Consider the following 25,432-nt stretch of genomic DNA (forward strand, 5'->3'; position numbering starts at 1 on the left):
ACAGCCTGATAACTGCGTCACTATCAAAACAGCAGAGAGAAAGAGAGAGAGAGAGAGAGAGAGAGAGAGAGAGAGAGAGGGAGAGAGGGAGAGGGGAAAGGAGAATGAGGAAGTGAAGGACAGTGAGAGAACGAGTGAAGAGAGCGAGAAGCAAAGGAAAATAGAGAGAAAGAGTTGATGTAAAGCGAACAGATAAAAGGAGGAGGAGAGGCGGAGTGAGGGTTGATAACAAAAAGAAGGACAGACTCAGACATGGAGACTGACAGAGTTTAAGAGACATGAAAATTAGACAATAAAACCGGGTAATAGTGTGGGAGAGTATAAAAGTGTTTGGCCAATCACAGCCTCCTGAATATATGCACCATCATCATCATCATATACACTGAGCAGCAGAGTGGAGAGTGCTGCACGGTGTATTGATTGCAAAAGGCCATAAAAACAAACAGAAGTACTAAGAGGTGATGCACAGATACACTCTCTCTTTACTGTGATGGCCATTACACCAAAGTATGATGCAGAAACTGAAAACAACACTGAATCAAATCCAAATGCCCTCTATATCCAAAGTGTATACATAATGTTCCAAACAATAATGTATAATGTGAAAAATACTCATGGCATTGGCCTTCAGTGTGTAATACAGTTTGCATTATGTAGTTAGTGTCAGCACAAAATACATGATAAACCAGTTTCATATACTATTATTTGCAGGGAAAATCCTCTAAATGTACACTGGCCTGAAGAATGAGATAAAGAACAAGCACTACTCAGCAGCTGGGTGTGATGCAGAGGAGCCTCTTTAAAGCAGCGTTTCAAGAACATCAATCAAAGATTAATAGTGGAATAATCTTTGACCAAGGACCTACTGGGGGGAAAAAAAGCTAGTAAAAGTAATTTTAACTGGGGGACTTTTCTATAACAAGAACACATTTAGAATGGGCTTTCTTGGTGCTTCATTGCCTAAATGTTGTGTTAAGAATGAAATGTTGTGTTAAGAGCCATTTATTTAGCCCAATAAATGCCCTTAAACATTTCCAGAATTGAATGAACCTTTTTCCACATCCAGCAGATGTGGAACAAAATTATCATTCATTTAAAGTTGTGTTTGTGTCAGCCTGATAATTGTAAATCCAACATCCACTCATCTGTTTTTACCCCTTCAGCTCTTGACTGCCAAATGCTCCAATTTGTTCACCAGCTAGTTTCTAACTTTGTTTGTCGGACATTTGGTGTTGAGCAGGTAGCATACAGTGGGGTTTTAAGATCATTTTAGCTGCAAACAGCTGCCTGTTGCTTAAAACATTGCTGATGAGAGCAGTGAGAGTGAACCAGAACATTTAAGTTGCGGGGTCAGAAAGCTATTTAGTGCTACGCTCCTTAGATCTGAGGGGAACTGAAAAATGGTGGGCTTGTCAGTATGAACGACCCTTTTTACGTACAAGTAGTCATCCATTAATAACATAAATTATAACATTGATTATAACAGATTTAAAAGATCAACATAGCAATAACATCAGTCTCATCCCATCCACCACTTTTAAAAAGTGACGCCAACCCTGACAAAAGGATCAAGGCTCAAAGTATAAACTAAGGCACATTGTGTTCAGGTGGTAAAATGATAAGTTGATAAACTGTATATTCATCTATTTTTTATTTAACAGTACAAGCACGGACCTCTACACACCAGCATACTGGAGTGCAGCACAGCTTAGTGCAGCTGTTATAGACTCTAAGCCTTTGTGGGTTTATAAATAGATAAATGGCCATGGTTAGAGCAGCAGCAGTGAGAATAATGTAATTTCTACATGCCATATATAATTTTTCTGCAATTTTCACCACCAGCTGTAACTTGCCGCCTTAAGGAAAAAGTGGGTTCCTGAAGGTTGCGTAGTGCAACGAAAATATCAGTGATTGTGGCACACGTCTTTCATGTGTGGCTACAAAGTCAACTGGTTTAAAAATGTGAAAACATTCATCCAGTTGTTAGCTGCATCCTTATGGTTCACAAAGTTATGATAAATAATACTATCCTGTATTTATTCTTATTTTTATTTTTTTAACCTCTCTTAGACAGTATTATGTATTTGACCATTATGTCAATCTTCTCCACTTCTACAGTAAAATCAGATTATTTTGGAGTGGAGGACAATAAATGCTTTAGTGTATTTTGAGTACTAGGTCAGCAAGTCTAAATTTCTGGAATTAAGGTAGGAGATTACATTTTGTTTTTTATTACAAGCATTTCGTTGTTATTTAGATATTGGTTTCAACTAGCATTTCAAAGTGCACCTGCATGTTATACTGTCAAAGTTGCTGCCTAACATAAATGTTGGCAGGCAAGATGATACTTTAAACAAAGCTGTTTGTTATCTGAATGAGTCAACCTTCTCTAAACTAAGACTACGAGTAGATACCATAAATGGAATACGAGATGATTGTGATGCAGGTGAGAGTCAACTTGAGCTATAAATCTCCATAAATGTTTCATATTGTACACAAACTGTCAATTATTTTACAATCACCCTTATGTTAGTCTTGTCTGTGTATATTCCCATCATCTAGTTCACCGTGAAGGCTTGATAGGTTAAAATATGTCTTAAAAAATATACCATGCGTTCCTCATATGGAAGCTATTACAACTCCATGTTAGACTGCCCATCTGTAAGCAATGAACAGGACTGCATGTCAAAGCCACCGCACTGATCTCTGAGTAGAACCAGGCATCCGTCCAGAAAGCAGCACTCATCAAATAAAAATACAGCCCAGCCCAAACAATAATGAACCGGAAGTGCAGATTCATGGTTGTGATCTAAAAAACATGAAAGGACATCAGTAGGAATCGTATAGACCTGATCCATAAAGAGCCCATTATGGAATTTGTATCCATTTCTGGTACCGTGCCATTACAAATATACAATGTCTTTATGATGTGGAATACTTTGTTAGTGTTTTCAGACATGCAGGCTTGCACTACTAAGCTAGCAATGTGGATTTGATTTCAACCAATATTCCCATTACAGATATTTTAATTCAACAATTTAAAGCAGAGGTAGTCTGTATGATATATCTGACTCTGGAAAATGACTGACAGTTCTGAGGAGCTCCTCCCTACAAGCTTTGCCCAACAGCGCTGGACCTACTTAATCAGCCTAAATTGCAAAGTCGAGGCCCTTGTATTTGGTAATGTGGTGAAAACAGTGGCAAGTGAGAGCTAATTAGATTAACGGTAGTTTAACAAGCTGTTGGAGGGGCCCCCGCAGATTGGATTTTAATAAATAGTGGCAAAAGCATCTGCTATACACTTCCTGGCTCTGCTGGCATCCTAATTGGCCCCAGTGGGTTGCTGTAGCTCAGCACTACACAGTGCAGTTTAGGAGGGGAAAAAGGCAAAATGCTTATCTTCAGTCCAGGTAGGTCTTGGAAACGAAATAAAACATTGTCTTTGTGATTACATGGCTTCATGGGCAAGACTTTATTAACATTGAATTTTTTTTGTCACTTTAGAACATCTACAATATGTCCACAAAGCTGAAAGAGAGCATATCTTAAAGCCCAAATAAAATGGATTTGGACATATGCATCTTTTGCTATTGTTTGTCTTCAAAATAAAATGTTCCCATGATGAGGTCTTTGTGGAGGCAACAACACAGAAAGGAAAAAACAATTAATCAAACATGAATGAGCGACCATAGCAGGGTTATTTCCATAGCAACAGCCTGAGGGGACAACTTGAACCCTTTAATGTGAGCTGGTGATGTCTCTTTGTAAACATCTGCGCAGCGGGGGGAGAAAGCCAATGAGAGAGCCTGGCAACAGAGGCATCACGGGGCAGCAACCTCTTGGTATCAATCGAAGTTTCCATTATCTAGTGCTGAAAGGACCGAAAAGTGCTCTGAAATATTGTATTCCGTAGCATTTTGAATTGATAAGTGCTGTTGCTGGTGAGTGTGCAAAAACATTAAGGTAGTTTTTAATAAAGCGCACAGCTGATAAAAACAATTTGCAAATGATTAGGAAAGAGTGACATTTCAAGAAATAATAGCTAATAATAATAGAAGTTAATATTGATGGTCATGATTCACCTGTTTTTTACTGCTTAAAGACTGACATCAAAGTCACATGAACAAACACCATTTCTTGATGTTATTTCTCTTACATCATGCAACAAATCACAGTCATAATCTCTCTCATACTGATGCCTTATGCAACCTGAAACCAGTAGGCTCTTTCAGCCTCCAGCTGCAACCAACAGCAGGCAGTGTGCAAGTGCACAAACAGTACAAACAGCTATTATTAAGGGTCGCTTGTTGTTGACCATATAGGTGGGCTAATTGTCATTTTGCAAGTCCCGGATAGAGGAGGGGGATTTGCTGTCAAAGCAATCTGCTTTCTTTATCCATTGATTGATGAAAATAGTTACAGTAAGATTTCCTCTATTAACAATGAGGATTTAAGACTTACAAGAGCAATGCATGAGCTAAAGAGAAAAAGACCAAGCTGATTGCAGTCTAAAAATGAGTAGACCAGAGTAAGTATACAGTAGCAAAATAGTAATTCAGTCAACCACAATCCTCTCTGCATTTAAAAGGGGCAAAAGAACAGCCTACAAGTTCTCAGTTGTCCATGCTCCAGTCAACAATCCCTTGTACTAATCTTCTCTCCGTGATGTGCACAAGAAAATTTCAGAAAAGCAAGTAAACATATTTTAATATCTTATTATTGCCATTAAACACTCTAGAGAGGATACAGTATGAATAAGGAGTTTTTTGCTCTACGTCAGTGCTGAAACAACTCAGCAGTGACTGGGTAGCATGTTGAGCACCAGGTATCCGTCACGTTCCTAAAAACACTCTTGTCCCAAACCTCAGTGGTTCCTTGGGCGAGAGTAATGGCTTCTTTGCGCTGGGCTGCTTCATGCTATTGTAGAATCACAGAGCGGTTAATTGAAACAAATGACTCTAATAATGGGACATTATCCCCACAGGCTGACTTTGTGGTGGGCCTAATTAGCGTTGCGGTGGTGGCGAGGAGGACGAGCCACCACGCTGATCCCTCAAAGGAAGCAGCCAAGGCCCCCTTTTAAGTGGGCAGTACAGGATTCTCCCACTTACGGGGTGTAAGGGTGCTGGGCTTTTTCAAAAACCAGCGTGGTAAATGTAAACACATTTAGTAAGTCACCACTCTGTTAGGTGCAGCGCGGTGGCAGTTTTTTCTTTTCTGCTTTTCAACCCTTCCTCACTGGGCAAGCCAGAAAGGTTTGAGGTCAGAACACGCACATAAATAATTTATTGTAATATATTAAGGGCTAAAAACTAAAGTTTCTTCATTCGACAATTTTTCAAATAAATCAATTACTCATCTACTCTACAAAATGTCATAAAATAATAAAAAATGCCGATAAAATGATTTTAATTTGCAATCATACAATAAGAAACGCAAATTATCTAATTTCAGAAGCTTAAAATGTTTTTTTTCTCGATGAACAAATTGCCGATTAATGTTCTGTTGATTGACTAATACATTAAGCAACTAATTGTTTTGACAATAATTATGATTATTGCAAACCCTTCATCTCACTGTCCTCTTGTGTGTCATCACATTCTCCTTTTGAGCATCAATGGCCCATAACTAATGTGATAACATGAGATATTGTTTTCCAGATGTATTCTGATCACCACTGAAATCTGTTTTTGCCAAATTGTTTACCCTTCTACATGATGATCCAAGAAAGTCAGCTGTAATGCAGAGCTCAAATCTCTGTGACCAAGCTGTTTTAAATATTCATTAGTTGTAACAGTCGCCTAAGGTTATTTGAATTAGCAGCATGAATATTCATGAACTGCAATGAATGTGCATTTGTTTTTAATGCTCAATCCGTTAATACTCTTCTTCATTACTTCACTCTGAACCCTGCATAATAAGCTGCGCAAAACAAAGCTTTACTTTTTAAAGCACAATCCTCTTTAGAAGCCTATTTGTTTCAGTTTAAATGAAACGGGAGTGCCCTACCAATTATCTCGCTGTCATTTCTCTTGACAACTACAAGACACATTGTTTGCCCCTGTTGTGGAGTGTAGCACTGAAGGGCATCTGTCTTTTTGTGAAATGAAAAGCCACAACAGAAAACATTTCTACTGTTACAAAAAGTGATTTATCTGGGATGTCACCAAGATGTCATATCTATCCCAGTGAAAGGCAGCAGAGCAAGCAGGTCATATGAGATATGTCTAAAACCTACATTGAAAAAAAAGACTGCCTTTTCAATTTTTAAAAAACACAAGTAATCCAGCTGCACTGAGCATGTGAAGTCAAGTCAAACTGCAATTTTTCAGTGACATATTTTTTTTTAAATATTTAAAAAAAGTTTATTTTTAAGGCTGTTCTTTTTCTCATTAAATAGTTGGCATTAGAGGTGTCTGTCATTAAATGTAAACAGTGATCTTCCAGATTTATACATTGGTGAGCACTTAAGGCCACTGTCTTAGTTTTATTGGGGAATGAACGTGACTATTTGTATACAACTAATTATATTGAGGGCCTTTGTCTGTATTCACCCTTCTACTCTCTGGCAGTTATCAGTTCTGGATATCTGAGTATCACTCCTCGAAATATTTCACAATGATTTCCTGTTCTAAGATGAAAAGCTAGTGCTTACCATTTAACGGTTTGATTGGGTCCCTATCTAACTATATCTGCACTGCCAATAACTGCAGCTGTCAATATAGTTTTTATGTCACTACTTTAAAATAGTTATGTTTTTTTTCCCCTCGTTGTCTATGTCCTAAATGCCAAGTGATGCAAAATAAATGTCCTTTTGCAGATTAAATGAAGTCAAGCTCACATAACCTTGTAGCAATCAGTGACTCTGACAAAGACTGATCCTGAAAATACACACACGCAAGCATGCACACATGCATGCACGCACACATCAACACACAGCACACACATACTGTACACACACAGCACGGCAGTGCTCATTTGCATGTAAATGCCACAGTGCAAACATACTTTACTTATGCACTGCACACTATTAATGCATGTAAAAATAACATCAATGCTGACATGAACTAGTGCAAATACCAATCTGCATTACATCTCTTAATACAGGTTGAGATGAGGCTAACATTGTTTTCCAAAGCTAAAGTTCCATTAATCAATATTTCTTTATATTGAATTCCAATAAATTAAATTACTTTGTGTGGTCTGAAAGAGGTCGCTTGCTGTGAATTATCACCCAATTATGCAGCTCTATGCAGCTTTTTAGACTCTTCTAGCTCATTGTTTTGGTTTTCTGTCCAACAAATGTCCATATTGGTTCCCTTTCAGCCCTTTGTACAACCTAAATCCAACTGCAACAAGTAGTTTTCAGCAAAACAGCTCTGGTAAATTTGACTGAACGGGGTGCTCACCATTAAATGGTGAGCACCATTTCATCTTAGAACAGGAAATCGTTGTGAAATATTTCGAAGAGTGATACTCAGGTATCCAGAACTGAGCAGCATCTTCAACTGACAATATCCAGGATTGTTTGTTTCTCAGACTTCACACATCCTGCCAAAAACATTAATCTAGCACAATATATTTAACAAAACGATTCACAATCCCCACCAGGAGTCGTGTGAATGTCTGTGTGACATAAACTTGTAAATCTGGCAGCTGTTTCTTTGGCAGGCAGGGATTTCCCTCCCTAACCAGCCTCATTACACCAGTAACGAGACAGGGGCTGGTGCTCTGTTTCAATATTTAAACGCTCTGGCGCCCCTCAAGGATCCATGTTGGGGCCGTTCTGCAAACTCCTCCACGACCCCTCATTACTGTCTGCTGGCAAGTGTCCCCCCTGTTTTATTTCATCAAAGAGATAGATCTCACTGGCAACTTCCCCCCACTATAGCTTCAGCCAGACCTGAACGATCAGGGGGCTTGTTGAACATGAGACCCCTGGATGCCACCTCTTCCCCTTGCACCGCAGTGGCAGAACCGCTGACAGCTAAGGATGAGACAGGGATTCTCCCTCAGCAACGAGCATTCACACGACAACTTGTTACATTTCACAGTGTCCAGTCAACCAAGACTTGGCTCTTTCTGCCTCGATTCAAAGAAGCTGACAGAGTAGGTCAGCGTTGTGGGGAGGCGTTAACAGAATGTAAGAGCATTTCTGATTGACAGCTCTGTCTTTTATAATGCCGATGTTGATCCTTCTGCTTGTTGGAGTCCTTGTAAATGATGCAATTTCAAGTTTGACAGTTCACAACTGGCAGCTAAGATTATTACGAACAACATGCGAGTGTAGCATAAAGGATCAACCCCTACACCTGAACAAAATGCTGGATCTGTCTGTTGAAAATAAAAATACAATATCCAAACCTGGATATACATCAAATGTACAAGCTTTGAAATTTGCCTAATACAAAGCATGTATTTGACACCAGTTTTTCAATCTGCTACACATCTTGTGATTTAACAGCTAATATTTCTGCTGCCTGTGGAGTCATAATTAGATGGAAAAGAGGAGGTTGTCAGACAGGATAAATTTAGCAGGAAAAACACAGGGCTCTTGTAGAGACACGCTGTTCTTCAGGTCAGAAATCTCAAGATTATTATATAGTCAACTGTAAATGAACAGAAATTAAAGACTTTAAAGCTACAAGGACAGACCAGTGAAAAATAGTGTGCCTATGCAGCATGATGATGATGGTCAATCCACTGCTCTCAATCCTGTAATGATTTAACTCTGTTTGCTGTAGGATCGATGTGTGCTGGAAAAGAGAATCCCAAAGCAGGGAGAAGTTTACAGAGCTTTAGCCTTAGGCTAAATGTTGTACAAAAAACAGCAACAACATCCCTGGAGATGAAGCGTATCTGTTGCTCCAGCTGAGCTTGTACTTGTAGGAGGTTTATATGTGCACTGAAGGATAGCTTTTATTGTAGACAAGTGTATCCTTAAGGTAATGCTGTCGACTTCTTATTTGCTTCTTCAGTGACGGTGTAAGAAGGCTGTTCAACAATTAGTGTTTTGGTTTTCCAGCTATCTCCTCCAATTTTGTGGATTTTACTAAGGCCTTTGTCAATACAATACAACAAAGGTAAAGACTTGTCTCCTCAGAGCCTATTTCCATCCACCCTTATTATTCTTTAAACATTCAGCAGATATACATTCAATCTTGCTTATTATACTTTTATCAGTATGAAATTAAGGTTAATTGACTTTGCTAGGGAAACATCAAATGAAGCATCCCTAATGGAACCAAAATGAAAATAACGTCATCTTCAATTGCTTTAAAATATTTCTCAATATACAGCCTACTTTCCTATTCCACAGCCTCAGAAATAAGCTCCTCTTGTCCCAGGAGCCCCCCCCTCCCCACTTCTTCCTTATCGGTCATCTATTTTTCCAGAGTAAGCTATTACTTGCGGAGGTTGCTAGGCAACAAGAAATATTAATAGCGGCTATTATTAGCCAGGCTCTGCTAGAGTAGTACTAAAATGTGGAAGTGGGAAACATGAATGTGTTACATAAATCTCTGGACCTTTCACAGTGTGTGCAAGTCTCTGTTTGTGCAGTGATTTATTGCAATGACGGTTCATTTATGAGAAAAGGGGGTGTGAAATAAGAAAATGGAACATTACCCTGAAGGGCTATTTGAAAATAAATAATTGCAAAGGTGAAACAAAAGCTGTTTAAAAACCAGGCACTCCCTATCTGTTTCCTCCTGAAATAATAAAAAAGGGGCTGCTTTGTTACATATCCTTGCACATGAACATAACAAAAGTACCTTTTATGCATGCATACAAGCATACAGAGACACAGTTTATATGTCATCTACTAAAATCAAATCATCTAAATTATCGTATAGGTTTCCTCAAGTCAGCCATCAACACTAAAAAGTAGATAGTCTATAAATGTTCTAGTTGACAGCATCTTTCTCATGCACCGAGCATATTCAGCACAGTAGCCGGTGGATTGTGACCTAATCCTGAAGACTGCCTTTAATGGAGGCCTTAGCTACCACCCACAGAAAAAAATGGAGCCTGCAACTTATGCAGTTTGATTCTGAAAATCACATAAGACCTGATTAACGGAGGATAAATGCCACGGATGTTCACATTAAAGCATAAATATTCATGATGGAGGGCAGAGAGAAAAAAGTAATATTTATGTCAGATGAAAGTATATAACGTTGAATAATTCACCACACGGGCCATCTATAATTCATCTGGTTCGATTCTATGATTAAAGCATTTGAATGTGTTCGCCAGGGGTGTTTACATGTTCAGTCTGAAGCATGTTTAACAGAAAAAAAAGTCCCTTTACTGGAGGGGGGAGTGGAGGTCCTTTTGAAAAGAAAAAGTAGCTGACAAGGGATATCCCCCCCCCCCCCCCTCCTCGTCAAGGTTTTCTATTCAAAATCTGCCCCCCACCCTCCATCCCTTCATCCCTAACCCCATCTTTTTTTTTGCTTTGCCGATCATAATGAAAGAAAATGTGCAGTGCTGAGCTTCTTGCTGTCTTTCTTGGCTCACTTTGAGGCAATGAAATCTTTGAGTTGTGCAGCTGAAAAGATATTAAAGGAGCTCTGCTGCAAAGGTCTGGGTGTTAAGGAGGCAGCAGCTCTCTGTATTTATAAATGTTGCATATATAAGCTCTGGCTTTGCTCAGACTTCACTGTCTCAGCTTCCTTGGCCTCCAACCGGGCTAATTATCACCATAATAGAAAAGCGCTTTGCCATTATGAAAAAATGATCAGAGAATATTGAGAGCAGCACAAGGAAGAATTAGTCATTTTCCTGTTTCATTGCTATGTATACAAATTTACAGCTTCAAAGCAGAATCAGATCAATAACTTTTGGAATAATTTTGAAAACTCTTCATGACACGAACATGTGAAACCTTCAGAGAAAATGTTCTCTAAGCTGACTTACTGGCTGGCTTCCAGCTCTCTGACCGCAAAGGCTAATAGCCTACCACAGTGCTTGAATTGCATGATCACAAAGGGCCAGAGCTAAAAAAGGGACAGACAAAAAAAAGATGGTGTACTCACTGAGTGCATAGGCCCTGAGAGGAGATGGGTGTCCTGACCCAGCATGTTGGACATCATGAGGGCGGGCAGCTCAGGGTAGGAGTAGGTGTTGAGCAGGCCGTTGTGAGGCAGGGAGTGGAAGGGGTACCCTGACTCATGCTCCATGAGGTGCAGCAGAGAGGGGTCGGCATGGTTGGGGGGTGTGATGGGGGGGATCTCGTAGTCTTCATCCCCTGCTCCTCCTCCACCACCACTGTTGCCTCTGCCCTGACTGGAGTAGCTCTGGAAATGCAGAGAAAAGGACAGATAGAAAAGTGTGAATAAGAAAGGAATGCATCTTTTTTAGGGGAGGATGAATCAGGGAAACTGAAATCACAACAACCTTTCCTCATTTTTTCCTAAATGTCTGCATAATCTGTATCCCAGCATATATTTAAAAAACAAAGGGAATGAACTGGCCACAGATAGTCACTTGCATTCATATCTGCAGACAATTTGGAGTCTATAACCCACCAACAGTAATTTGCTTTTCTTTAGAGCGTGGGAGGAAACTGCAGCACACAGAGAAAATCCACAGGAACACAATGAAAACATAAATTGTACCTGCATCTCAAAACAGTGCCACATTTAGTTACAGCATAAATAAAATAGGAGGCTGGTTGTAACACTTGAATTTCTAAGAAGAACTTGTCCATCAGTCAGTCAGGCTAAAAAAAAAGAAGAAATTCCTGAACAAACAAGGACAGGAACGACTAACAAAGGATGTACCACAGTAATTAAAAAGCATCACAACTGGCATTTAAATGCACCTGTTGATATTTGTTGTTCATTCGTATTTGCAGTAGTCAGTTCAGACTGTTTTGCTGGAAATAAAAATAATTAGAAATGCAAATTGATGCACTTAGAAAAAAGTGTAAAGAATCCATTCAACAAAAATGTATACAGCAAATTAATTAGAGTTAGACAACAACAGCTGCTGTACAGAGTAATTTGCTTCAAAAATCTTGACAGCTTTAAAGGAAAAAACAGTTAGCTTGCACGCCTTTTAAAAATAAATTCATTATGTGGAAAAACACCACTGACAATCACTTAGTGGCTATTTTATAATCTCATAATTATAATGCCAATCATATCTTCAGAAATAGAAACACAGGACCAGACAAACGTCACACATCCCTCATTATGAAATGTATCCAGTGTGTCTAAATGACTCCCGGCACATAAAACACCACAAGTTTTATGGTACTAATAAGGTGATACATGAGCAGAGCCCGTGGTTGTCTTTTCCAGGGCCTATCTTGACATAATATTGCATTGAGAAATATGGTTTTGTGCTCTCAAAAAGCATACTGAGGGTATTCACCAGGGAATGAAAAGCAATTTTGTCAGAGGCAATCTGATGCCAACTCCCCTTTATAATGACTGAAGAAAATTAATCATCACAAATAATATTCCAGTGTCAGCCATTCAAGAGCTTTTTAATAGAATTTTTATTATTCATGTCTCGTGGTACACATCAACTAGTCCGTTCTGCAACATTTCAGAAATCAATTCAATATCATCTTCGTGTAGGCTGTCATCTCGCCTGCCAGTGCAGCAATTCATCTTGCAAACAAATACTTTTAGCAAACAAATGGCAAGAAACGTAGAGGAACAGCTACAATGTCCCCACCAGCAGAACTGGTGCTTGACGATAGGATAAAAGTCTCATAATGTGCACTATCATTAGAGAGAAAATAATAATAATATTAATAATAATGATAAAAGGGAGTATGTTTACTATCAGTGGGTGACGTGCTATTTTCTCTTCCCATAACACTCACTCTACTTACTTGGTGCTTGCTTAGAGATATTACCACTGACAATTTATTTTCCCATGATAGGTTTTGCAAATGCCTTCATTGTATAACCTTGATTATTGTTGTCATTTACTGTTAGTGTTAACAGGCATAAACAGCAGGTTTAGTTTAATAAAGATAAGAAAAAATATCTTTTGTGCATCTATTCCTAGCTGCATATAATACGACATCTTACTAAGTGTTAATACAGTAAACTGAGCCTCGCCTGTCAATTAACAGAATTTGTCACATGTTGTTTTGTTTGTGATTATTTGCTCACGAGAGACACCCACAGCAACAGCTAAATTCCATAAGAATAAGCCTACAGATAGTAAAGATCAAAAAACTGATTAGCCTTTGCATAAGTGGCCATAACACTGTACCCATGTTCTTCAGTGAGTAATCAGTTAGTCAATTGATGAAAAATCAATTGGCATCAACTATTGGAATCATTTAATTGTATTTTTAAAGCACAAAATCAATAGGTTCAAACTTCTCAAATATGAATAACTGCTGGCTTTGGCATGTATGAAAATTAACTTAATATCTTCATGTTTTTGGACTGCTGATCAGACAAAACATATTATATTTAATATATGATATTTAACATTTTGAAGACTGAAAAAAAGTTAGAAAAAATGTAGAGTACTCATCAAGCACTCATATAGTTAATCTTTGGTTCAATGTGTCAGATGCCATGTTAATGCTGAATAGTAAAGCAATGTTAACAATATTGTTGATGTTTCTCTACAGCCTAGATCACAGTTTCTGGAGGATGTAAACAAATAGTCATTGATCCAATGATACAGGAGAATATCTCATGCATTTTGGACACCTCTAATCCCCGAGATGAAACATAATGGTTGTCATACGCATGTTCCAAGATTTAAATGCTGTCAGAGGCTATTTTATGGCCATGTCTTTCAACGCTTTTGTGAATCCTTTTTTTCCCTTCTTTACAGCTTCTTATGATGCCCTTGGAGATAAGACACAGGACAAGGACATCACAAGTTTAATATTTTCAAACATAGATACATAATTCATAAATATACTGTCTTTCAGCACACGGAAGGGAGTGGATAAAAGAGAGAGGGGTCAGAAAGAAATACCAAATGTTGATTCAGCCTTCTTCCACTAACCTTCAACCCCTCTCTCCAGAGGTGAATGTTTTTTACTGGACAAGGGCATTACTTTGTACCTTTGAATAGCCTACATGTCAGTTGTTTGAATAATAATAACATATATCATAGACTAAAAACTGAAAACATATAACACACATCATTAATCACAAATTGAAAGCAGTTTTAAAAATGTGAGTTTTGATTGGTGATTTGAATATGGACAGATCGGTGTAGTCTTGGATGTGTTGGTGGACAGAGTTCCAGAGGGAGGGGGCAGCTTTAGAGAAGGCTCTGTCACCCCATGTCCAGTGCTTGTGGAGTGGTGGAGACAGGAGTTTGGCATCAGAGGAGTGAAGGCTGTGGGAGTGACTGTGGTGTTGGAGCAGGCCAGTGAGGTAGTATGGGGCCTGGTTATGAGGACTTTGAATTGGATCCGTTGTGGGACAGGGATGTACTGTAATTTATTTAGGGACTTTGGATGATGTGCCATAAAGAATGCTGTTGTAGTAGTCAGTTCTGGATGTGATGAAAGCATGGATCAAAGTTTTGGAATGAATGGGTTTGGTCAGGGATTTGGGACAGGTGATGCTCATGTTTAGTTTGAGGAAGTTGGCTTGCATCCATGATTTAATTTCAGTAAGACAGTTAGTCAGGATGGTGTGAGTTGTAGTAGTTATCGATTTAGTGGAGATGTAGCATTGGATGACATTGGCGTAGCAGTGAAAGTGGAGAACATGACGACAACGTATGATGTTACCAGGAATGTAGAGGATGAACAGGAGAGGACCAAGCATCGATACCTGGAGAACGCCTATGGACAGAGGTGCAGTGGAGGAGGTGCAGTTGTTGATATTGAGGTGGTCAGGTTGCTATAGATAACATACATTTTTGATGTGAAATGAAAGTAAAGAATGAAGTGTTTTTTGTTAAAGATTTTGAGGTGTTATCACTGGGTTTGAGAAGTTTGTTTATTTTGGAAAAGAGAGACTTGGAGTTAGTGGAGCCAGAGTGTATGAGGTGTGAAGTAGGTGGACTGGGCTGTGTTGAGAGCATCTTTGTATTGTTGAAAATAGTCTGTGTAGGCTTGATGCACAGTTAAACCAGTTTTCTTGTAGTCTTCAAGCTGGTGCTTACAGGATTTCATATGGTAGAGTTCAGAAGTATATCAGGGAGCAGATTGTGTGACCAAGACTGTTGTGGTTTTAATGGGAGCCTGCTGATCAAGACTGAACGAGAGAATGTCATTATAACAGATCGGTGGGATTATCAAACAGCAGGGGATGCTAAGCAGACATTTTACTGGTAAGAGAGATTGAGAAAGCTGAGGGGGAGATAAATTCAAGATTTCTTAAGGATACTTTTCGTTTGTTTTTTGGGATGGGGATAGGGATGTCAATGTCCATAGTGGCTGCCAGGTGTTCAGAGATATAGAGATTGAGACTGAAGAGTCGTTGTATTGTAAGGCCAGTGTAGCAGACCAAATCCAGGATGTGATCATAAGTGTTAGTCGAAGTTGATATGTTGCTAAAGTTTTCTAATATTTCTGGGAATTCTTCAGATTTACAGTCAGTATCATCAATGTGGATATTAAAATCACCCAGAAGGAGAACAGAAGGTGAAATGGCACATAGATAGGTCAGAAAATCAGAGAGGTCAGAGAGAAAAGGGGGGTTTGGCTTGGGGGGGGGGCATAGGAAATGGCAGTGACAGGCAAGGTATTCAATAGACTGAGCAGCAGGAATGGAAATGTTGGTTATTTTAATGTCATTTTAAACAGCTGCAACACCACCTCCCCTCCCCTCAAGATGAGTTTTATTAAAGTCAATGAATTATGTGGCTGTGTGGCCGTCTGGTTTAGCGAGAGATAGTCCAGGAATTTATGCCAAGTTTCAGTGAGACAGGGGAAATCTAGGTTACTGTCTGTTATACATGCATTCAGAATGAGCCTTTTATTGTTGAGTAAACGAGTGTTAAGCAATGCCAGTTTTGGGTGATGTTTTGTGATTGATTGTGAGGTCTGAGGAAGGGGATGGAATTGGACTGATACATATGTTGTTTGTTGTGGTGACATAATGAGGAAGTTGGGGTGCAACCACAAGGATGGGATGGAGTTCATGAATGTGAAGTTGTTAGAAAACATATGACCAATAGCCCCCGGGTAGAGGACGACAGATACGAGGCATTCCAGCTTGAATGTCCATGTGGTCTGGACACAGAGGAGAATTGAGGTTGTGAGGATCTAAAATGGAGTACAGTGGCAGCCTGGTTTGGTTGCGGAGTGTTAGCATAAAGCTAGTGTTAGCTTGTGACCAAGAACCAGATGTCCGGGTAAGGAGGACACGGATAACCCATAGCATAGCCAGACACCACCAATCTGGTGAGGAGGAGAGGTAGCATGGAGGGGCTACCAGCATGATTAGCCTTATGATCCCGCTCGGATCATAAAAACATATAGACGTAAACCTGGTACAGCAGTGGCTAGCAAAAAAGAGCAATCCAAGCCTAGTAAGGCTGACCACACAGGAACGAAGAGATCCCAGCAAGGTAAGCCAGTTGGCTCGTACTGGCTAACGATGAGGCAAGCAGAAACTGAGGTTGACCGCTCTGGTAGCAGGTCAACAAAATAATGCTCTGAATCAGTCTAGAGTCCTTTGCTTATTTTGTTTCTGTAACTTAAACACTGCAAGCTTCTTTTGCACATCAGTTGTGATTCAACATCAAAACACCATATTGCTTACAATCTTTAATTTAGTTTATAGTACGAGATGTAGCTGCGGGCATATTGTCTATCAACATACATAAAAAAGTCCCTGGTAGCTACTTTGAAAAAAACAGCGAGACGATTCACTCCGTGGAATGGTGTGGTATTTTGTTTTTTAATCTACAGAAGAGCCAGACTGACCAAATCTGTATGACTTCTAATGTTCTTCTTAAAAAGAAAAAAAAAACATATGTAAGAAAAATGCATATTCTACAGCTTAACTAATGCTGGATACAGTATGACAAGTGGGGGTGGTTCTAGCTGTGTAAAATATCGAACACAATAGTCACCTAACAGTTTCATAGTATTTCATGAGACAACATGAACTATGAAATGCATGTCACCTATGGAGGGAAAAAAGTAAACCTGCATAGTATAATGCTTTTTCATCACACTGTACAATTTCACTGTTAAGCTATAAATGTGGATTGTGTTTGTAGAACTAATACTTAACTAAGACTGTTAAGTATCCAAAGATGGCAACAATGCATGGTCAGAGAACAGTGTGTTAATCTTGTAAATCTACCCTCATTTTACTAACTAGACCAATGCACTTGTATAGCAGCTGAACATTTTTCTGCCTTATGTTACTCTTCAAGACAGTGTTAATCATTGATACCTTTAGTAAGGCCAAAAAAAATATTATGAATTTCAATTTAATTGCAAGCTGTAAAGGCAAAGTTATCAACTGACATTCCACCTTGGTATGTAAGCTTTTAGGTTTAAAAGCCCCTGCAACAAAAATATGTTGGATAGTGTAGCTCCAGAACCCTCACCTTGTCAAGTTGGTAATTAAATTGAGTAATTAAGTTATTTTAAATGGAAACAAATTAATTAGCGCAGCTAAAAGTTTACTTGACATAAATGGCTGCCAAAATGAGATGAAGTCATTAGCCTGGTGATGGAATCATTCGTGGCCTATGAGGTGTTTAGTGGAAGACAGCTCATCTGGGAACAATGATGTGTTCGTCAAAGGGAGGAGAATAAAAATGTGGCATGGCACACCAGAGAGCTTGTTATGGCTGATGGGGGTTCAAAGTCCACTGTCCACAGACAAGAGCTGTCCGTCTTGGATGTTATTATAGCTTTAGTGTCTGACAAACTCAAAATGTTTCCTGTAATATGATAGGGTGTTTAAAAGAAAAAACAACTCCTTTGCGTCATAAACCAAATAACTTTGAATGAGTATACAGTGTCCTATGGAAAGTCATCCAGCCATATGCTACTTTGTGAAAAAAAATGAGAGCAGCATGGTTTTGGCGACAAACAACAGCTGGCCATGCATACATAAAGGTCTTCACGTCCAGTCTGTGTATTCCAGATAGACGGATGGCAACAGTAAATCTTTAAAACATCTTAGAGGGAATTTCAAAATTCACCTTCAATAATCAACCTTGCAGAGCAGAAAAAGGGCAGAAATCAAACTCATCATCAGAGGGTGCTACATGGCTATGGCATGATGCACAAGTGACCATTACAGCAATGCTCCACAGGGTCCACAATGGCTATCTGACCTGGCTTTGAAACAGACTCCATTTGGGTGATGTATCAACAAGAGCCGGCAGTGTGGTACAATAAAAGGAGAATGGAATAGCAGACCCACCAGGCTGACTGACAGCAAGACAGAACTGGGATAAGTGAAGTGTGCAAGGGGAGTGAGGAGGGGGGGTTGATAGTAGCTCAGGGTCATAGGTAGCGTCTGTCACTAAAGGACAGGTGGGATGTGGTGGGCTTCAACCAATGGCAAAGGAGTGAGCTATCCTCTTCCTGCTCCCCCATGCACTGGTGATTCTCTCAAATGTCACATCAAAATGGATCTCATTTAGGTGGGTAAAAAGGACCTGACTCTCCAATTCAGATGTGGGTGGACCTGTGCTGGATTGTACCTGAACTCTTAAAAACACGGTAAAAGGGAAGTATTTTGAAAAGGTGTGGAAAAAGGGCCATGTGCCACACATTTATGTCAGTTCAATAATTTTAAAAAACCCCTCACAGATAGAGATCAAAGATGAAGGGTGACAAATATCTCTGATTTTTTATTTTTATTTCATGTTTATTTAATCAGGGAGTGTCATTGAGACTAAGATCTCTTTTCCAAGTGAGATCTGAGAACAAGAAACATTCATAAGACAAGAACACAATCAGCAGACAGAAACAACAAAACTACACAATAAACAAGGAATAAATAACAGTTACAAGAATCATAAAAAAACATCAGATAATAAAGCTTTAAAATCTCCAAGGGGAATGTAAGACTAAAGTTTGAGGGCAGTTTGCAGTTCATTCCCTTTAAAAAGTGCATAGTACCTGAAACCACTCCTGCCAACAGTGGTGCAAACATGAGGGATATCTAAGGTTATGGAGTTACTGGATTATATACTGTAGTTGCTCAATTTAAATGAGGGAGGAGATGTGAGGTAGTTTGGACGTTCAACAGGAGAGCTTTGTAGATGAATACCATGAGATGGCTTTTTCTTAATACAAGGAAGTCAGACCAATTTTGAGACACAGTGAACAATGGTGAGCCTAGTTTTATTATATGTCAAGCCAAATTCCTAAATGTCTGTATAACTCAGGGGGAATAATATGGGTGCCACTTAAAGTTTTAATGGCAAGATAGTCAGAGTGCCTGGTGAAGGTGGAGAATACCAAGTCTTTGTTGTTTCTGCATTTAAAACTAGTCTGTGATAAAGGAGTGATAATTGGAAAGCATCAAAAGCAGACTGAAAATGAGTCAGGGCCTGGGGTATATAAAATTGTATCATCAGCAAAAAATGTATATTTAAGTGTTAATTAATGCATAATGTAAATAACAATGGACCAAGGATAGAACGCTGTGACACCCCATATTTGATAATAAATTGCCTTGGTTGGGTACCATCAGCAACAATTGTCGGAGTTCTCCCTTTAAGGTAAGTGGAACCAATTAAACGTGGCTCCATCTAAACCTATAGACTAGTTTGCGGAGTAGACTTTATTATTTTCTGCTTAGGGAGAAGAAAATGTTAGTAATGACTGAAACTGCAGCTGTGCTATGACCCAGGCAAAAGCCAGACTGTTGAACTGATCAGTAAAGTTGTAGTTGTTGCGTGTAGTTGCTAAATGTGGACAGATTAAGGGGGCACCTGACGCACCAGATGGTTTGTTATACAGAACCACCTGAGAAGTTGTTCTTGGCAACTGTTTGGAAAAGGGCAGACACTTTCAAAAATTACTTGGCAGGTGATTGGATGAACCATCTCTCTATCACCGTCTGTCATTGTCTTACCTTGTGAGGCAGCTGGATTAGATTAATTGTCTACAGTTGAATCTGCAAAAATATTGTGGGGGAAATGGTGATTAAAAGCTTTGATCATGGATGATCTATTGGAAATATGACCAGATACTTGTTTGATTTGTGGCGGGAGATGTGAACATGATGAATTCCTCAGAGATGCAATAGTGCTCCAAAATTCAGAGAACTGACTGATGATAGTTTGTTTTAGCCTTCCTAATCATGTTGGTGCAGATGTTTCTTTGTTGCTTAAATGTTAACCAGTCTTCAGGGGTGCCACTGGACCTAGCCTTGGACCAGGCTTTGGCTCTGTTGTAGATGGCATTGGAGAGTTGTGGAAACAACTAAGGACTGTATCTGTTTTTAATTATATGTTCTTATAAGGGACATGTCCGTCAGCAATGACATTAAAAGATTGTGAAAGTTTTCCAGTGCAAGATCAATAATGGAGAAAGTATTATCAATGTCAGAGATGGACACATCATTTAAGAAATCCTTAGGACTGAAAATGCTTATAATTCCTTTTGGTGATATATTGGGTTGATTGAGATTTAGGGAATTTGGTCACTGGGCAAAAATTCCAGAGGAGGTGGCGTGTTGAGAATCTACTGCTCAAAAAAAACCCACATGCTGGACAACCCATGTACAGATAAGAGTCTGATAAAAAATCAATCAAGTTAAATAATCATACTGTAGACAACACGTTGTAGATGAGTAGTCAAAAACTAAAAACAGGAAAATAAGTGGCAGCAATTAAGCAGCAACAACCACACAATGACACCGGAACATGACGCTCCTATTGTACCGGAACAGAGAGAAATAGAAATTTCTTTAATGTTTTTTTTTTTTTTTTTTTTTTAAATGGGGGCAATATTGTGGTCTCAACCACATTTCCTATTCTTATTCATTAGAGAGAATCATATAAATAAATAAAATATGTTGTATCGTAGTCACTCATCCCCCCCAAGGGAACATGGAAGCCCCAGTAATCACATATGGCACAATAGCTCGACCATAATCCCCTTTATTTTTATTTTCATGATGTCACTCTCTTTAAGCCCCTTGCTTTATGAGTCGCAAACGGAGTGGAGAGGGGAGGAGAGGAGGAACACAGAGGAGAGGAAAAAGTAAGGGAGGGGTGAAAACAAATGATGTGGATCCCTCATTGTTCTTTCTCTATGCCCTCATTCCAGTCAGGGTAATAAGAGAACATTGTGATTTACTGTCAGTGAAGCGCAAGAGTGCATCAGAGAGAATCCACTGTGGCAGGGGCCATTAAAATAGATTTAACTTCCCACAGTATTAGGCCAGATGTCTACACTTCTATTATATTTCAATCAGCCATGACCTTGGTCTCCATATGATGAGAAAGATCACTAGGAGAGAGGGAAAGAGAGAGTGAAAATACGCGCAGAAAACCAATAGAAATATCAAACTACTTAGTCCCACTAAATCCCTCTGCTCCGTAGTGCAGCATATACAGAGAGAGTCCGGGACCGAAATAGAGCCAAGGTTTCAAGTTCTCTTAAAAGTGTGTATGAATCATTGAGTGCACTCTCGCTGCTGATAAGTTGCTGTTTTTTGGGGGGGAGTGCTGTTTTTCTGCGGGGTATGTATTTGAGGAGGGACCAAGGGAGCATGCCGAAAGGAGTGGGACACTGGGTCGTTTTGATGTTCTTTAAAGCCTCAGATATCAATAGAAAGATGAATCTGTTCATATTCTTCGAACAAGGGAGACATCGTCTTCTCACATCACTGTGGATCCCGGTCCTTTCCACCTTTCCTTCTAACATTTTCTCATCCTGCCATTTACACACATATGTTGGTATTCTGAATTAATCTTTTCAATAATTCTATACGATACTGTGTGCCATCTTTCCATCCATTTCAGCCCACATGAAAGCAGAGCAGAGGTCATTGCTTGTTCTATTTCAGAGGCCGATGGTAATTGGACTTATTGGCTGACATGGACTGACCTACATAAAGAACTATCCCTGGTTACAACTGTAACATACAATCCCTCCCAGCATGGGTGTGGATGTTATGCTGATGTTCCTCTGATGTTCCTCCAGCTTTGTTTTCAGATATCGACGCCAGAGTGCTGGTTTTGAACTAAACTGTTTTCATGATACCGACAATTGTACGCTCTCTTGAAATTTAAATTTACACCGTACAATATGTATCTATACTTCAGTGTCCCGACCTTGCCAATGGCTCTGCACAGCCTCAAAGAGGGAGTGAGATGTGTGTTGGCGTTCTCAGACCCTTAATTTTCATTTCTCATTCTTTGTCTCAAATGTCCCTCTAAGTTTTCTTACAGGGAGAAGATGCAAGGATAGAGGAAAGAAAGAGAAACACATTCACCAAAGTGGAGGGGGGCTTGGGGTGTGTGGTGAAATGAGGAGAGTGGTGGTAGGGGTATAATGGTGCACAGTGAGTCACTATTAAGTAACAGGGCCTTCTCACATCAGCATCGCCCACATTGGGTGTGTGGTGCCAGGGTGTACTGAGGTGTCTCTGACTCAGATAGAAAGCGAATGAGAGGGAGAAAGACAGGGATACATGTAGAGAAAGAGAGAGAAAAAGAGAGGGAGGGGGATGGTATGGGGGACATAAGCTGGTCACACAGGTCAAACAACATCTGGATTTCTATTAATCATCATCACATCATCTGCTTGAAACAGTATTAGGCTTCTTTCTTTTTCTGGTTTTTTTTTTTTGGGATTCTGTGAAATACCTTCTTGAGAATTTGATGAAAATATACCACTATGTCCGAACATATGCTAAATTTGACACTATAGCCAGTAGATATAACGTTTTAAGTAGCGAGCCCTGCAGATGGTTGTAACTAGGTTTTTTTCTTAGGCTTTTCAGTTTTTATGCTAAGCTAACTAACTAAGCCTACAGCTTCTCATTTAACTGTTAGCAAGACAGGGAAGAAGCAAGTTGGGCTCAAACCGTTCCATTCCACCCACAAACCATTTGAGTATTTCACACCTTATCTATATTTGTTATAACTATGCTGTAAAATATCTTTATTTAATCACATTAACTCATCTTTTATTATTACCTTAGTGTAATTAGAAGTTTGTCAGTTTCTAGGAAGTTCAACTTAATCTTTGTAGATGATAAGATGACTAAATGACTGATTGTTCCCTGTCAAATCAAGTTGGTTAGAAACAGTTATCTAATCAGCATACTTTCCAGCATGTGTTTTATTTTGGTTAAACTTCTGCAGCAAGGCATACTTTTTTCTAAATTGAAAAACGTTGCTTGATGGAATCTTTTGTATGTCTTTGCATGCATGCGCCACCTCTTCTATCTCATCAAAGCCAAGATAATAACTTCAGCCACTACCCAAAGTCTTATCTTTTGAAGGTTTTGTCCTACTTCACACACAGATTCTACATTCATTGATTGGCACAGATCCTGATGTGAATGTGTTTTATATAATTACTTTTTAACGTTACAATTTTTGATTGTTATAATGTTTATAATTTACTCTGTTTGTGTGTATGTTTTGTTCACATCTTTTTAGATCATAACATAATGCTTATAAAACTTAATTGAACTGAGCTGAAGTGAACTGAGAATGAGAAAGGTTGCATCAATTTGTGTGAACTTTAGTTGACATCTGTGAGATCCATACATTTTCAGGAGAAAGGAGTTGGGTGGGTGAATGTGGGTGAAAATAACAGAGAAAGAAGGAGAAAGACAAAAGAAGGAGACAATTTGAGAGAGTGTCAGAGTTGAGAAATACACAAAAATAAACAAACAGAACTGCAGAATGAAACAGACAAAAAGAGAAAGACGAGGAGAAAAGAGAGAGAGAGCTTGCATCCAACAAGTGAGGTTTCTATTCTAATCTCGACCATCAGCTACTGTTCTTTTGCAGCCGGCCAAATCGATAGAGACACACGGCACAGCACGACACCTGGAAGCAGAAAACACAGAGCCACAAACAGGCTGAAATTTGCTACTTCTCCGAAGACCAGTGGCCCCTGAGCTTCCTCTGCTGCACAGGAACACAATGTAACAAGTGCAACACAAGGGAGGAAGACACACACACGCACACGCGCACACGCACGCACGCACGCACCCACGCACCCACACACACACAAACACACACACACACACACAAAACTGCCACTGGCTCTTTTTCTCTTTCAAGCTTCTTCTCTAACCAGTTATTTCTCTAAATCTCAAATGTTCCTTAATGTATCGGATGCACATATACACACATGAACACGCATGCACACAGACTGATTATAGGGTGAGAAGAAGCCAGCCAAAACACACAAAAATATACATGGAGGTACAAGTCTGCACAAACCCTCAAGCAGATCAGGCCTGATATGAATCCAAAGAACAGTTATTGTCCATTATACAAAATTAGAATATGTGTGGGCATGGTTGGAGGCAGCCATTTTGGTTTGGCTGTGATCACTCTCATGCAGCTATTACAGTGCTGCAGAAATATACACTGCAATTAGCATTATTTCAAACGCATGCAAGTGATAATCAGACTGAAGTGAGCAGTTTTCTGGTTGGGGGGATTGATTTTCCCTCAATAGTGATGAGTGACTGACTTTGCGTCATTTTCAGTTGACACACAAGTTGAAGTAGCTAGGAGCACTTACCATTCTTTGAAGAATATGTTGATTTAAGAATAGTTATTTCTTTAAGTCCAATTACAACAACACAGGAAGATGACATCCACATCATTAACCTCACCTATAAAACTCTTGGTTGTTTTTATTAACCAGGGGAAAAGATGAGCACAACACCAGACCTACTCGAATTGCAGTGTTTCAGCCACCTGGTATCACTCAATATGTTAGTGATTCTGCATTGCTCATTTTCAGTCAATCAGGATAATTGAGATGTTTAATAATTTTTAATTCAACAAACTGTCCCCTTAGTAGCATTATGTGTGGGCAGACATAAACAACACTGATCAACAAATAACCTGCCCACACTTTTGCATATAAGGCTGAAACTTCAGCAGATGAACCAAATGGAAAACATCAACATCATCAAAACGTCTGGGAGCTCCATATGTGCAGCTTGTATTCATATCATGTACAGAAACCATACAGTACTGAAAGCCTTGAAAACATCTTGTTTGAATGGACAGATTGTGTCCAAGCATATAGTAAACGGCCCCTTTAAAGCTGTTTCTGATTAGCGGTTTTCTCTTTTTAAAAGCCCAGAGATGTTATGTGTAATGCAATCTCCTCACTGTGTCAAACTGCTACCTCAGTGCATACGCTGTGGAAGACCCTAGACATGCAAACAAAGGAGTCTCTGTTCTGGCTACATGCACCTTTTTCACAGGAACACATCATGTTAAGGCTCGGGTAGGCATCCTAATGCAGTGTTAAAAGTTGTATGAAGGCATATGGGCTCCATCTTTCGTT

General features: G+C 39.4%; 1 protein-coding gene across 1 annotated transcript in view; it reads right to left on the bottom strand.

Annotated features, from left to right (window-relative positions):
• LOC133987599 (thymocyte selection-associated high mobility group box protein TOX-like) overlaps nt 1-25,432 on the bottom strand; it is a 79,553-nt gene that overhangs the window by 14,082 nt on the left and 40,039 nt on the right. Inside the window, exon 3 of the mRNA XM_062427018.1 lies at nt 11,040-11,300. Within this exon, the coding sequence (XP_062283002.1) occupies nt 11,040-11,300 (261 nt within the window). The remainder of the gene's footprint in view (nt 1-11,039; nt 11,301-25,432) is intronic.

Source organism: Scomber scombrus, chromosome 10 (genome assembly GCF_963691925.1).
Source record: "Scomber scombrus chromosome 10, fScoSco1.1, whole genome shotgun sequence".
Classification (NCBI taxonomy): Eukaryota; Metazoa; Chordata; class Actinopteri; order Scombriformes; family Scombridae; genus Scomber; species Scomber scombrus.